This window comes from Colius striatus, chromosome Z (genome assembly GCF_028858725.1).
Source record: "Colius striatus isolate bColStr4 chromosome Z, bColStr4.1.hap1, whole genome shotgun sequence".
Lineage (NCBI taxonomy): Eukaryota > Metazoa > Chordata > Aves > Coliiformes > Coliidae > Colius > Colius striatus.
The window spans coordinates 76,268,901-76,285,684 of NC_084790.1; the positions used below are offsets into that span (position 1 = coordinate 76,268,901).

Below are 16,784 nucleotides of genomic sequence, written 5' to 3' on the forward strand. Positions count from 1 at the left end.
CACTCTCTACAATTACCTCAGGGGGAGCTGTAGTGACGTGGGGGTCAAACTCTCCAGTAATGAATGGTAGGACACAAGGAAATGGGCTCAAGTTGCACCAGAGGAGGCTTACACATTGCACATTAGGAAGAACTTTTTCACAGAGACTGTTATTAAGCTTTGGAACTGGCTGCCCAGGGTGGCAGTGGAGTTCCCATCCCTATATTCAAAAGATACATAGATGAGATGCTGAGGGATATGGTTAAGCTTAGTGATGGGCCTGGCAGTTCTAGGTTACTGGTTGCACTCAATGATCTTCTAGATCTTTTCCAACCATAATGATTCTGTGATTCAGTGAAAGCATTTGACTGTCATCGAGAGTACAGCCTCATGTCAGTCAGTCAGCACCACCGCTGGCAGCACCTCTCCAACGGCGCCTTTAACTATACAGACCTGATCTCTTCTCTGATGTAGCAACAGCAATGCCATGAGCAAAAGCATGTTCCACAGATCCCCATCAACTATGACCCCTGATACTTTTGATCAGCAGTGGAGATTAAAGTTAACCTTCATATATACAACAGGTAGCAAAGAAAGGAGACATTTAACTAGGGTTGTATGAAGAGAAGTTTCTAGTAACTCTCTGTTAAGAGTTACACTGCTTCAGCTTGCTTCTTTGCCACTGTGTGGGAGGCTTTGAAAATGTAGAGCTTACTCATCTTCACGGGACTGATAAAAAGACACCTAGGCAACAAAGCTTAGGGGAAATAAAATGTCTAATGTAAACTATTGCGTAGATTGCACAGTCTATGACAGGTGAAAAGGGACAATTTCTTATCTTTCGGTGGCTGGCTCAAAGCAGGTATGTCCTCTGGGCTTGTGTACAGTACATGATTTTACTTTTCAAAGGGCCTGGACATGAGGGGAGTGAGGGCAGGCAGATCACTTATGACCAAGCTAGCAACCAAAACTGGCACCAGTTAGTGCCTTTCTGGTCTCTTCACTAACAGTGGAAGTCCATAAACAACTCTTCAGGGCACTCCACAGAAGAAGGGAACACCTTTCTTTCTCAAAATAAATAGTGATTCAACATTCCAAAGTCACCAATAAACCCTTTCTCTGGACCAGGGCTTTTAAAAGTAAGACCTTGATGATTCTAAAATGTTTGCAAGTGCTTGATTGGAAATGCTGATTGTGAAGCTACAGGGCATGAGAAAACAAGACTTGAGGACACAACTGGATACCTGAAAGACTAGAGAACAGTTATTTAGTCCCCACTGCAGCAGATGTTTATTATATTCAAGAAAAACAATGTCATCAACTGCATCTGCCATCTCAGTATGTGATCTAGTAGTAGTCAAAAAGAACAGACAATTGACATTTATCAGGGAAATACAAAGATTAAAATCAAAATAATTGGTATAAAATGATATCTAGAAGAAGAAAAACTAAAGAGGAAATACTGCTCAAATACTGTTTTTCCTTTTTCCCCTCTAGACAAATTTGATGTAAGACAAAATTCCAGACCCCTCATCCTCTTGCAATACTTAAACATACTTAAAAGAACTAGTAAGAGAGGCAATCTAATGATTTGACTGAATTTTTGCTCTTCTCCAGTCTGCCAATCTTTTTGTGTTACACAAAATTCAAGATTCAAACTGTGTAATTTTAAAAGTCACATAGTGGTGTCCCTAGCTGAAGGCTATTTCAGTTAAAGAAGGCTGCAAATTGAAGATACAATAGCTATGTGTTTGTTCTGGAAAAGAAGCTCCCACAGAGGAACTGCAGCAGATGAACTATCAATTAATCTCTCTTTGTAGTCAAAGTTCTAAGTGTGAAGGTGAGAATTATTGAGTCATTCCTCTCAGGGCTGAAAACTCCAGTTTGATTCTGGCATAATTAAGTTTCCTCTTCACAAACACAGAATGAGAACAAGTAAAACAGCAGAAGTGAAGGAAAAAACGTGCAGGCTACCACAAAGCTTTAACATGCACCATTACAAATTTCTGTGCCATTTCATAACTGTCAAATCTTAATTAAAATACTACATTCTCTGACTCATGGTGCTGTAGGATGCATGTATATTATTCACATGAATATTAATCTCCTCCCAGGTAGGAGGTTGAATTGCTCAGGGGATTTATAATCATATCACATATGGAAACTTCTTGGGTGTCTTTTTCTCTTTCTTTCAAATTTCAGCTAGGTCATTAACAATTAAGAGTCATAAGAACCAGCTCAGTATTTTATGTGAGAGGTATCCAACAGTTCAGATCCACGAGCTGGGGCTCCACATATATTAATGAAATGTTACTGCACACCAATAAAGATCGAAAAGAGCTGGAGGCATCACTTTGAGCAGCTGCTTATGTCCTTAATGTTCAAAGTGATGGAACAAAGGAGAAGGATACTCCTCTTGGAAGCTTTTAGGTAATGACAGAAGATGGGAAGATGTCAAAGAAATGGGACAGGACCTTTTCTAACTACCAACAGAACAGGGAGCTCTGAAATACTTACCTGGATAGTGTGCATTTGTATCACTGACTTTCAAACAAAATCTAGGAAGGAGCTGATGATGCACAGGGTGCAGAAAGCAACTAGCTGAGATGCTCTTCTACATTTGAGCAAAAGTATAAAGAGAAATGAGAATGCAATAGCATCTGAGAACTGACAGTTTCTGATAAGCTTCAAAAGGAAGAGATCAGACAAGCTAGACAAACACTGTGATTCAAGAACAAAGTAATACAAAACTCAGAAAATTGGTAACTAGAGCTGATGAGAAGCAAGCTTAAAGGACCAGGATGTTCAGGAAGCTGCTAACAGTTAACAAAATAACAGATAACAAACACAAGCTATCCCAGTGAAACAAAGGAAAAGACATACAACAAGAGACCTGTCTCCCTCTTCAGAGAGCTTATATTCTCTTCTTGAGGAAGTTTTTAAGGACAAGCATGATCACACTGGAAAGGAGGCATTAAAAGGCCAAAGAACAAAATTAAACACCTAGAAGTGAACACACGATATGAGAAAAACCCAGTGCTGCTGCTTATAGCACACCAAAGTTATCATAAAGTGGCATTAAAGAGGCTGGAACTTTTAATGATTTAGTTGCTTCAGGTTTTCAGTGACAAGGACAGCTGCAGTCAGGCAGCTGGCAGAACTTCTTTTAAAGGAAAAAAGGTTTAGCAAGTTATAAAAAACAGGATGTAGTAAAAAAAACAAATATGAAAGCAAATACATAAAGTAGTTATTTCCAAGTCAACTGGCCCTGAAAAATCTTAATCTTCAACTACTAGATTGCAGCACTGACAATCACAAAGTACTAAGAACTTGAAAAACCAGCAATGTACTTGAAGATTTGAAAAGGGCAAAGCAAGCATTTGTGCTTAAAAAACAGGAAGAGGAGGACTCAGATAATTATGAAAGTGCTAACTTGACTTTTTTCTCCCCCTCCTGGGAACTTAAGATTGGAACAAATAACCAAATTATTTGCAAATCTTCTAGAACATAAAAAGGAGAGAAAGAATAGTGAACATGGTTTCATCAAGAGTAGAACTGTGTCAAATGCATTTAACTTCCTTCTATGACAAGGTAAATTAGTCTTGGGGTAGGAGAAGATCAGTAGAAGTTTTATACCCTGAGGTCTGGATGAAACTGCTAAAACAGATGCAAACACACTGGAAAAAAACTATACTCAACTCAAAGAATGTATCAAGCAGGGTCCCTCAGGCAGCTCTGGTAGCACACAGTCTGGCAGTTCAGGTGCCCCACAAGTTTTTCACTTACTACTTTATTTCTAGGCATAACAGATTAGGAGACAGACAGCAATGAGCTTAAGAAGTGAAAGCATAACTCCATAAGAATAAATGCAAAGACATATACAGATGTAATCAACACAAATATAGGCTAAGGAACAACTGGCAAAGTCTTTCTTTAGAAGGAACCTCAGCACTAGAGGCTAACTATGCATCAGTGTTAGACTGTGATAAAAAAGGCAGCATCACAGCAGGATACCTGATATCTTGGCCTGTCAGGATCATAGCTTTGAGAACAAAGTCTTTGTTGCTCTGAAGTGCACATGAGCAGGCCCTCAGCTGTTTCTACATTCAGCTTTGCATACTGTACTTCAGGAAAAACAAAGAAAGGAGAAAGGAAAAAGAGAGGCTGACTAAAGAGTACCTAAAAAAAAAACCTGTCAAGAAGTTAAAAGAAAAAAGGTCATTTAGTGAACAAAAGAGGAGCAAATAGGGTTTCATTCTCTTTGCAGCAGCCCTTCACTGTTCCAGAAAGGAAGGGGATCTGTTCTGCTTCTTTACTACTTGTCCTGTGTCCAAGAGAAATGGATTTATATGGCACAAATGAGATCTAGAGCCAAAGTTAGGGAAAGCCATTGGACAGTAAAGACAGCTACGGCCTGGAGCATGCTGCTGGAAAGCACTATCTCCTACTGCTTTTTTAAATTTTCAGGTAATTGGACATCAATAGTTTTTTGGAGTGGTCAAGGCAAAGTACATCATGGCATTTTGCTATCATAACTAAACTTGTTTTCCTGTAACAGTCATTTCAAAGTATGTCTTCCTTTCAGTTCAGGGGAAATACAAAGATTGATGTGGAACCACTTCATGGGCTTTGTACTCTCAGGAGAAAAAGCGAGATGTTCAGGGAGAGGCATCACTCAATCTCTTGTCCCTTCCAGTATGTGCACTTGTTTTCCATGAGGAAACACAAAACTAAACAGTTTCATTTGTGTGCTCTACAAAACCACAACACAAGATCCTTTTCTTCTTAGATATTAAGCATTCTTAAATTTCACTTTCTCTGTCAGACTGATAGTTTTGACCCAAATTCCTCCTGCTCAAAGTGAAATAACACAGTAATTGTTAGTTGGGAAAGAATTTACAATCCAGATAAGCCAAGGGGAAAAACTTTTGTTATGGCACTTCAGATGGCTCCACAATGCAAAAAAAAAAAAAAAACACAACAACAAAAAATTGTTTTCTTAAAAGTGTGCAGCAAATCCAGAAGTGAAGGAAAAGTCCTGCTGCTGATAGATACTGTAAAATAATTTCTTACAAAAACAAAACAAGAAAACTCTAAAAAAAAAGTAGTATTTCTAAATTAAATTTATTAACTCTGCACTTCGGGTACTAAGCAATAGTTTATCATCTATAGAATATGAGCACCATATGTTATCTTTCTGTGGGCACACAGATGGATGAAAGCATAAGACTTTTTTTAAAAAAACAACAACTTTCTGGGTCTTAATTGCTGTTTTCTAAAACAAGGGTGTTTATACTGTTGAAGAAAATGTCACAACCTTTTTCTTTTGACTCCCCAAATCAAGAATGTTTATTTTTAAATCTTACTTTCATGAGATGGAAATACCATTATACACCCACTTTCAATTAATATATATAAAAATATTTGATGTAAAGTTTCTCAAGGAACATTTTCACATGACAAATAATACAAATAACTCCTACTAAGCTAACAAGCTATCCTCAAGTTGCCTTGAGAAAAAGTCTTCATTTTGAACACTTCAACACAAACTGTGTAGTCCTATACATTACTATTATCATCCACAAACTCAGAGCTAATTTCTTTGCTTCTGCATCTTCTCTGATATTTATCTCTAGTTCCACACAGTGATGTCCAAAATGTTTGTGGAATTAGACAGCTCTAAAACCATCACAACATGCTGCAGACTTGTACAACACATTTGATTCAATTTTTGTCTGCAAAACATTAAAACTGTAAGAAGTGTATTACAAGGAAGATGAAGAAATAAAACCTTCAGCCATAGATCTAAAGCCCAGGTGGCAGAGGAGTGAAACATCCTACCTCTTGAAGCCGCAGTCGAACTTTGCTAATGGCTCTAATCCAATGGGCCCTTGCTGGAGGAAATGGTGGTGGCTCGTTGTCATCATGGTAGCTTAAAGGCAAGAAACAGAAAATCACTCTGTGAAAAATACTTATCTGTAGCATTAATCATCCAATGTGACACAGTGCGATCACAGCTTCAGCTTTGGACACTGAAGTAACCTCAGCCTCGGTCAACACAGCCCTGCACATCCCCTGGGAAGTGAGAAGCTAAAGCAGCAGTTTCCTTATACTCGGGAACCATCTTGGAAACTGATGAGGCGAAAGATACAAGCTAGGATACAATTCAGCCCCAGGAGTAAGGTGATATTGGGCAGAAAGTAGTCCAAGATACCTGGCCAAGTCAGTTCAACTAGTGTCATCACTACACACACAAAGGGGCAGATGGAAGATTTTCGATTCTCATGCTTGATGCAGATCCTTTCTAACCACTGTCTCTTTCTACTCATATCTATCGCCACAGACCCTCTTCACACTGGCAACAGGGCTTAGCTGTGTCTTCTCCATTTATTGCACTTTTCTCATTCCACAATCTCCTACAGCTTTTCAAAAGAAACAAGTGTATCTGGAAGCAATGCTCTACCTCAGTGCCCCACAGCACATTTTATACTCCCTAGCCTCATGAGACATTGGGACTTCAGTTGCATTCCTTCTTTTTTTATGTTGCTGTGGTGAAAATCACCAAAACAAACACATTTCCATTAGACATCCTGCATTTCTTACAGTATAAAAATATGTAGCTGAGAGCAACCTGCATCCATGGTACATATCTAGCTTATGCACAACTCTAAGGATCTATGGTCAGAGCTCAGTTTCATGCATACTCCAAGGAGACAGGAAAGCATTGCCAGAGAATGAAAAGAGGGCAAGACAGTGATGCAGGAGTATCCAACTCAGAAGCCTAAATTAGCCTGAAATAGAATATGTGAATAACCTTCCCTGTGAACAGATATAGGCCAGCCACTGTGGGACAAAATTCCTGCTGCTCTGTAAGGAGAAAAGTGAGTCAGAGATTAAAAACAGTTCAACATTTTTCTAGTCTTGTCTTCCTTTTTTTAGTGTAAGGGTTGCCTACACATGAACTGTCGTTGTTAACTTTCTCATATAAGCACAGTGTCACCAGCTGTACCTTCCAAAGGGCACAGAGCCAGACATCTTACCACATATCTAACTGAAGTCAATGCAAACAATCTCTCATACTTATGAAAGTATAACCATATCCACTCTACTGGCTGCAATGGCATCATTACCTCAAGGAAAAAGGGCATGACCAAAGTTAGGTAGTAAAATTCAAAATTCACATAAAACCTGTATAAATCCCAGCACATTACTCCTGCAAACTTAGCTGAAATACTTTTGAAGACTGTATTCAACACTGCTGATAGCTTGGAAAGTCCAAGTGCAAGGACAAGAAAAGCTGCTACAGTGAACAGACAAGTTGCTCTGACTCATGTTGTAATTCTACAACCTACAACTACATAAACACTATTTCTAATTGTGGTAGCTTACTATACAAGAAAGGAACTAGTGCATCTCTAACCATGATTACATGTAGGTCTTGGTTGCTCACACATAAGCTTGATCATACATGAGCAATGGAAGCACTTACCTTTGGGCCTGACTATATTCATCAAACCAGAAAGAGAAAATACAGCAAACAAGCTTCAAGACAGCAGGAGGCATTCCTCTTTACATACATAGCAAACACAGTTTAAGCCTAGAAAACATCTACTAACTGGTCCTGCAGATAAAGGTGTTTCATGGATCAGCAACATCAAGTAAGTAGTTACAGAAAGCTGAAGGAGCAATGTACATAATTTGCCTCAGGAAATTACAAAGAGAGGAATCTTCTTTGAATTCGTTAGAAAATTCAGTAGCAGTTTCACCTACCTCACATGGGCTTCTACGTTGACATCCCTGGACTTCTCAAATTCCAGAGGTAACTTAGCTGAAGAATGATCTGCAGGCTTCTCCTCTGTCTCGCAGACTTTCTCCTCCTCTCCTTTGCTGCGAGGCTCCTCTTGCTCCCTGAGCCACGCTTGGCCATCCTTCTGGTAGTTGCCCAAACTGTGGTACGAATGATTCGATTCTCTTTCCTGGTGATCATCATCTTGCTCAGAGCCATGGGCACTTTCATGGGAATGGTCCAGCTCACTCAGGTGAGAGCTTCCCTGGCTGACATTACAAGAGGAGCCATATCTACTACTGCCAGCAGGACTATGAGAGAATAAAAAAGTCCATCAGAAAAAAGTAGTGGCTCGGAGAACCACAAAGCAACCTGCACATCTAACTAACTGAGTGGGATATTAAATATTACTGAGAAGACATGTTATGAAGTAATATTTAACTATTACACTCCCTGAACTAGATCTAGACTTTGGAACCCCAAAACTTGGGTAGCAGCAGAACACTTCATACACAGCCTACCAGAACATAGACCATACATGACTGGTCTTTCTTGCACCAACTCACAGCTTCACTCTACCTCTGCTAGAAATTGACAGTGAAGATATTCTAACAACCAGGCAGGAATAACAACAGAAACATAGCAATTCAGAGTGGAAGTGTTTCTGTCTCTTCGGCACTTTCACTGCAGGTAAGGTCTTTACTATGACGACTCAAGCTGGCTATTGTTAAGATGCACAATTAACTGAAAGTTACATTATATTAACGTAAAGATATTATATGTTTATTAAAAAATACATTGCAGTCAAGATTGAAGTTGTCAAGATTATCAACTTGAAACCTTTCACAAAAGTAGAGCAACTGTTCAAAGGGAAGCCACATGTCCCACTGTAAATGACCTTTTTCAATAACTTAAGTAAAAAAACCAATGCAATAGCAGTGAGAACTCTGATTCAAGACACTTCCACGACTGGATTCCTAGAATCCTCACACCAAATACAGTGGCTGTAAATTTCCATGCAGTCAGGAAAACTATGGTCAAGACTTAAACAGCACTAATATTTCTCTCACTTGCATACTTAGAGCAATTTGGAGTCAGATAGGAAGTTTTGTCAATGTAATTTTGCAACTGTACAAACAGAAGCAAAAGCTTCACCTACACCATGCAGAGATAAAAGTTTAACATTCTCTGTTTGGAGGGCAACTTTAACACAAGCACAAGACTGAATACAGACTTACGAAATACTGATGCCTTCCTTTAGTGGCTTTCCTAACTGCATGAAATAATCTTTGCACAGATTTTAGGAAGAGCAAGCATTAGAATACCTTCACCAATACCTTTGAAGGTGTTTTAATACCCTGAATAATATGACACAAACGTAATGTCATCTCTAACACACCAGCACAAAGTTAAATTTCTCTCTAAAAATAAAAGCTTTTACATTGCATTTTGAACACAAAATGCTCATTCCTTCCAGTACCTTCTACTTGTAAACTTTTTTCTTGGCAAATATGATGTAATTATCACTACATAAGAAATCAAAGTGAATTATACGTGCAGAATTAACACAAAGAATATAACTTCTGAAAGGCTAATGAAATTAGCACTAAAAGCTAATTTCATCAATTATAATTAGTGGCACACAGTATAAGAACCTGGAAAACCCAATTACACTTACAGAAAAGAGTAGAAAAGAGTGAGAAATGGTCTAAGGGCTTGTACATAATTAGTGACTGCAGTTTGACACATCATCTGTGACAGCTATCAGTAATACTACAAACACTTGACAACAAATAGGGGATGGGACTGAGCTACAGACACCAGACAACAAGGCCAGTATCTACTGCTGCAGTATTGCATTATAAATGGCGGACAACCTGAAACCATTTATTATGCCTCATTTTAAACTAGCCTTTTCTCATTTAGTTGTTCCACACTACTCAGATCCACAGCCTGTGTACTTGGATGAAGCATTGCTCCATTCGACGCAGAATCAAGCTCAGTTTCTTTCAGTTCAGGCTTGTCCAGTATGTGCTCTTCTGCCTGATCTTCCTTCTGCTGTTCACCTGAAATCACATCATGATGATCTTCTGGCTCTTCATCAAGCTTCTCTCCTGGCTCTTTGTTAGATGTATCATCTACAGTGCTTGTACCAGATGGTTCTTCAGAAAGCTCATTGTCTACCATGTCAGGCTGCTTTGAGGATAAATTTCTATCTATATTTTCATCAGTCAGTTGATCTGAGACTGCAGATTTTGAGCTTTCATCTGAATTGACTGTTCCTAACACCTTGTCATCTGGTTTTGTCAATGCCTGTGATGGTACATGTGGTTCCCTTTTAGCAGAGGTCTCTTTGTTGTCTTTTTGCCAGGGAAAGGAGAAATCTAGTTTTTTCCCAAATACTGCCCCTTGCATATTTTCAGGCTTACTCATCTTTTCTTCACTACCTCCCTCAAACAGACTTGAAGAAAGTTTCTTGAAGCTGGACATGAGGCCCTGATCTGTCCCTGCTTTATTAACAGAAGGTGGCTGCTGAGAGAAGAATGACCCAAACGGCTTTCCACTATCAGCAGATGACATAAAGCTGAATTTTGGCAAACTGGGCATGTTTGGTATTTCAAAGATTGTTTTACTACTGTTTGCATCCGGAAGCACGTTATTAGGTTTACTCTCTTTCTTCAAGTCACCTTTGGAAGCAATCTCTTCTTCAGGCACCTCATCAATTGCTAAATGTTTCTCCTGTTTAGCAGTTTGCTCTTCTTCCTCGCTTGTCTTCTCTGCATTCAGCTGGAGCACATGACCAGTGGGCTCATCAGCTGGAGTTGTGGGTTCTCTACTATCACTGCTGATCATGTCATGCTGATCAATACCAGTATCAGTCTGATCCTCTGTGGCAGGCTCTGATTCAAGTGTAGCACTCTCATCCAATTGGGAAAGGTTTGTGTTTGCCCCATTAGCTGTGGCTTCCAAATCCAGCTCAAGCCCATCGGAAGAGACAGCCTGAGGAATGTCAACAGCTTCTTTGTTTGTATGAGCAGCTTTTTCCTCTGTTACATGTGAAGACTCCGCATCAGGCTGGCATATATTTACATCAATCTGATCAGTGGCCTCATTCTGCACCGTTTCAGCTGCATTACTGACATCAAATTGGCATGGCTTAGTATCTGTCATCTCAGAGGGCTGTGCATCAGTATGAGGTTCCATCTGTGGAACCTCAAGGGCTTGATTTTCACTGGAGACTCCTGTTTCTGGAGTCATCGCCAAAGGTTCCTCTTCACAGGTTTCTGAGTTCCTGTTTTCCTCAGTTTCTGTTTTCACAGGAGACACTTCCATGGAGTTCTCTTCTGCTGGAACAGGTAATACAGCCTCCTTCTGAGAACTCGTGATATCTCTTTTAGTCTCCTTGGCTGCATCTGTATTTTCTGTCTTCCTAGAGTCTTTTTCTGAAACAGGCCCAGTGGCACCTTTCACACTAATGCTTTGAGGTTTAGTGGTGGATTTTAGAGGCATCTCTTTTGGAGATTCTTTTGGACCTTTGAAGATGCCAAAGAGATCATTTGTAAAAGCTGGTGCTGGGCCACTTGGGAGCGATGAGAAACCAAAGAAAGAGGAGCTTTTCTTCTGTGCAGTAGCAGGTGCAGTAGCTTGAGGTTGGGAAAAGAAACCAGATAATGTTTTAGGTGGTTTCATTTTTGTCATGAAACTTGAAAACATTTCTACTGAAGAATCCAATACAGATTTATCACTCTCAGGTTCCTTAGGTTTGTTTTGCAATTTGGCTGCCTCTGGCATTTTAGAATGAGAATGCAACTCTTGCGCCTGTTGTAACCTGTCACCATCAGTTTGCTGAGGCAGTTGATGTTCTGGCAACTCATGCTGAACACAAACTTCCTCAGAGACCATTTCATTTTTTATGTCAGTTGTAATATTTAAGTCATTTGGACTCTGAGAATCCTTTTTATCATCTAAGTCCATGCTATAATCTTCCTTTTGAGAAACTTGTTCTTTTGAAGAATAAGGCTCTTCTTTACCAACAGGAAGTGCAACACTGTCAATTTTCGCTGTGCTACCCAAAGCATCATCTTCTGCCTCTAAGCGAATACTCTGTTGGCCCTGAGAACCCTCCTGCTCACCAGGAGTCTGAAGGCAAGAACCAGAAGCAGCTGAATCGGTTACTGTGGCCTCACTGGCCTGTGGAACCTTCTCTAAGTCACTCTCTTCGGCTATCTCAGCAACACTTTCTACCTCTTCCACTGCCAGAATTTCTGGTTTGTTTTCTGTGACTGTGAGATTATTAGACACTTGTTTTCCAGTCACTGTTGCAACAGCTTCATCCACTTCTTTTTTATTGTCTCCATCTTGTTGCCTTGCAGAAGAGATAATTTTGTCACCAGAGTCAGCGGACATACTTTGTTTGACATATGGTTGAGAGGTCACTGGTTTAGCTGGTTTTGTATTACTGTCCTGTCTAGGAGCAGTCTGTGGCTTTTCATCCAAAAATGATGTCAAATTGAAGAAGCTAAAGCTAGTACTTCTTTGAGGGATGCTCTTCTCAGGAGCTGGACCACTGGAGAAGAAGGAGGGCAAACGAAATAGCCCCTCTGTTTCTTGCTGCTTCCCACTAGCAGGAGCAGCAGCAGGTGCTGAAGGTTTTGGTTCATCTGATCCAGTGAAGAAGGAGAATATGCTCCTACTGGCTTGCTGTGCTGGCTGTGATTTTGAAGCAGTGAACTCAGAAAAGTTGAAAGGCAAACTGAAACCAGACTCTTTTGGTGGCTGTTCTGCCTTGGGTTTTGCCTGATTTACTGTGCCTCCCAAGCGATTTCCTCCTTGTTGCATTGGTGTAACTGTGGGTACACTGCTTTGCTGTACAGCTGACTGACCCAACTGGCTTATTTTGGGACCCAGGCTCATTGGCTTCTCTGAAGCATTACCAGGAGGCACTTTTTTACTCACAGGAGATGACTCCTCAGCTTTTCTGCCTCGTTGTTCCATTTGCACCTCAGGGCTAGGTGAGACCCGCCTGTTCACGCCTTCTGTTCTCAGCCCTTCCTTAGGAGTGGAGGATAGACATGGCATACTGGCACTCTGAAGACCCCTAGACTTCTCAGTTTGATGTCTCAACTCAGTCATAGTTCTGCTGTTGGGTTTTGGCAGAGTCATAGTACTTGGAGCTGGCTGAGAAGACACTGCCTCCACTTTGAAGAGATCTCCAAGAGATCCAAATAATGATGAGATGCTGGAGGTTTCCTTCTGTTCTGGCTGTGTCATCTTTTCTGCTTTATTACTTTGATTTTTGTCTAAATCTTGTGATGGTTGTGGTGCTTTGCTTACTTGTGTTTTAAAGAAATCAAAAAATCCAGAAGTTTGTGTTGTGCTGGCAGTTGAGCTTGCAGGAGAATCGTCGCCGAGACTGAACAATTTCAGAGCACTTTTAAATAATGTCTCCTCAGGCTCAGAGGCTGGGTGGCTCTGATTTGGCTGTGACTGATTGGGTTCATTAATTCTTGCATGCCCTTCAAGATGCTTGGAAGCTGGTGTTGCTTTAGCAGGTCTCTCTTCTCTCATGGGCCTGCCATCTGCAGCAGTTTGGCTCAGTTGAGAAGGAGATTTTGTTAACCCTGTTTTTTTAACACGAATGTTTTCATTCTGATTTAATTGTGGCTTTTCATTTCTGGTAGCCTCCAAATTAGGTTCTGATGAAGTATTTCTTCTCAGGTCTGATGTAACAGGAAACTTTCGCCCTGTTTGTGTCTCATCTAATTTTCCACTTGGTGCAAGTGACAAAACATCAGTTTTCTTTTCAGATGATTTTGACTGTGTGTCTGTTCTCTTCAAGGCAGCATCTTCTGATGTCTCAGGGTCAGGACCTGAAGACTTTCCAATTAGTCCACCCAAGGCAGAAAATAAAGAGCTAACTTTGTTCACTGGTGTTTTCTTATCTTCCTCAGTCTTTTTTGCTTCTGTTACTCTTTCAGTAGACACCACTGTTTCTTCAGCTTTAGGAGCAGATTGAAACAGATGGAAACCAAAGAATCCTGATGACCCGCTCCCAGTAGTTGTCACGGGGACAGCCTTATCCACTTCCTTGGTGTGGACTTCCTTACTAAGTGATCTATTGAAAGCTGCTCTGGAATGTGTTCTGAGATCAAGGGTTGGCGGAGACTCCTCTGAATGATTCAGGGTTTCCTTCTCAGGTCTAAAATCTACTTTGAGTTTTTGAAGTTTATAACCCGAGAAGTCTAATGGCTGCTCTCTCTGACAATAAATAGACTCTTCAAACATTTGTGAGAAAGTCTCTAAATTCATGTTCATTAGCTGATCACTCCTCTGCAAAGCTACTGACAAATCCAGGGGTTTATTTGTTGTATAATCATCCAAAGGCTCTTCTTCAGCAAACCAAAACAGCTCATCTTCACTGCCAAGAGGAACTTTAAAACCACAAACAGCAATTGTGTCATCTTCCAGCACAGCTCTTGGAATGGAATCCATCTGAAAATTATAATCCCAGCAGTCTGGGTAGGAATAAGTTTCAGGAGCACACACGTAAACGTATTGCCCAGTAGGATCAGTGAGCAGTGAATACACATACTGGCTATCACTGTACATGTAGTATCCGCAATCACCATCTTCTGATGGCCACCATATACCCTGCTCAAGCATCATTAGCCACTCCTGGTACTCCTGGCTATAGGATGAGTACATAAAGCTCTCATCCATACTTAAAGTCTCCTGGTCTATTAGAGTCCATATAGTTCCATCACAGCCAGAGGAGTAACTTAAATCCATCGGCAACTCTTCAAATGAGTAACTGCCGTCTCTTTCAAATGGTGGGAAGTTAGTAAAACTTTCATTGAGAGAATCTGCAGTCCACACATCATTTTCTTCTGAACAAACATCTTGAAACATTAACTGGTCAAACGACTCATATGACATCACATTTAAATCTAAACTTGCTCCATCAAAGTTTGTGTTAGTGTGCCAGTCCATCACATTTGCATTTCCATCCTTTTTACAGAGATTCACTACCATATTGTTTTCAGGCCACTTCAAGAACTGAGGGGGTGGAACAGAGTTCTGGTTTAACACATAGTAGACTGGTACTGCTACTTCACGAGTTCCAGCCAGTTCCCCCATTTCATATTCCCACTCAAAGCCAGAACGGCTTCTTGTTTCCTGGTCAGCTGAATACTGCTCTGTAAGATTATAGCTTTTATTAGTCAAATTAAGAAATCCATTTGATCCTTTGTTTAAAAGGCTTGGAAAAACTCTAGATCCTGCATCCTGATAAGAGATATGCCTACTATTTACAGGCTTTCCAGATAAGTCTTGTACCTTGTCTTGAGGATTTAGAGCATCAGAGAACACAGGATGCCTGCAGTGGGGAACATAGGACTCAACTGTTTTAGTTATTCTTTCACTGGACAGGTGGTCACTAGTTTTGGAAGATTCCATTGTTTTCAAATTATCCATTTTTTCCTTTGGTTTGGGAAGGATATTTTTTAAGAAGTTAGAAGATTCCTGCTTTTCTGTAGTGCTGCTTTGAGGATCAGAAGCCATTCCTGAGTTGCTGGGTTTTGTCTCTGCGCTAGAATCCTCACCTCTATCAAAAAGCTTCATGAAGCCTAGAGAGTTTGTCTTCACCTTCTCCTGTTTACATTCAGATAAGTTTTCACTTGATGCAAACTTAAATAAACCAGAAAATAATCCAGGAGAAGTGCTCTTCTGGCCATCACTCTCGCTTTTAACAGTCAAGTCTTGACTACTGACTGTGTTTTCATTGGAAGAAATGTGAAGAAACCCAGAAAGAAAACCTGGTGTGTGCTTCTTTTGCACATTATCTGCACTTGCAGCTTCTGGCCCTTTGGGTGATGAGACAGGTTCAATTGTGCTGCCATTTAAGTTTGTTGTGTTTAGTCCTTCTCTTGTCAATCCTTCTTTTACATTTCTAGGTTCTTCCTGAGTACTCTTAAATCTCTGCTGCTCTCCTGTGGTTTTAAAAGTAGCAGAGGCACTCTCCTGGTGTTTTCTTCTATTAATTTGGTCACTAGATAGGTTTTCTTTATTCACTTTTTTTGTTTTTTCATTTTCCTCTTTATGATCTGATAAATTTGGAACAGAGCTAGATTTTAATGAAATGGCATTTTCTGAACTGCTGGTTTTGTTTTCCAGCAAAGAAATGCCACTAGAACTCTGATGACTTCTTTGGTCTTGTGAAGGTGTTAGATTTTCAGCAGAAGAAAACTTCAATAATGAAGGAATAAAGCCTCTTTTCTCATTCGTATGTTCTTGCTTTTCTGAAAAACCCAACCCACTGAATAAAGAGAGTTTCCCAGTGAAAGAAAATGAGCATTCTTCACTTGATGAACCATTTTGTCTTACGTCCTCCTCAGATTTATGGCCTTTAAACACCCTGGATGTACTTTCTTTATGCCCTTGCTCAGCAGAAGGAAGTAACAACTGACTGAAAGACTTTTTGATAGGACTGAAAAAGCTTTCAGATGCTGTACGCTGGTCTTGAGGCTGTGAATTAAGTTCAACATTACCTCTGTTTTGCTTGTTCCCCAGTCCACGATCTGTAGTATGCTGATCCTCTGAGCAATTTGCAGGAGGCTGCTCCCTCACAGCAGGTGCGTCCTCTTTCACGGTGGCATCTGGCTGATTTGTAACATGATGCAAATCTGACTGCTTCTGTGGCACATCCTGCTGCTTGGCAGCCAAGAGACCGTCGAGGTTGGCTTTCAGACTGAAGGAGCTGACTGAGCTTGTGAGCCTGCCAAAGATTGAAGATACAGAAGTACTATTTGTGTTCACCTCTGCCTCGTTTCTAGTCTCACCTGGACGTATCTCAGGAGTAACACTGTTGGTCCTGGCTGCCGTCTGTCCAGATGACACCTCACTTCTGTTTGCCTCATCAGCTTTCACAGCACAGATGTCCTCCTTTGTGTGCTCCTCATTTGTAACTTCCTGTTTTGGCACTTCCTTCTCAGAGAAGATTTTTAAAGGATTAAACATGCCT

At 40.4% G+C, this 16,784-nt stretch overlaps 1 protein-coding gene across 2 annotated transcripts in view; it reads right to left on the reverse strand.

Moving 5' to 3' along the window:
* Positions 1–16,784, reverse strand: part of UNC13B (unc-13 homolog B) — a 223,462-nt gene that overhangs the window by 136,521 nt on the left and 70,157 nt on the right. For both annotated transcript variants that reach the window (XM_062017878.1, XM_062017877.1), the window contains exons 9-10: positions 7,750–8,076; positions 5,821–5,911 (exon numbers count right to left, since the gene is read on the reverse strand). In XM_062017878.1, the coding sequence (XP_061873862.1) occupies positions 5,821–5,911; positions 7,750–8,076 (418 nt within the window). The remainder of the gene's footprint in view (positions 1–5,820; positions 5,912–7,749; positions 8,077–16,784) is intronic.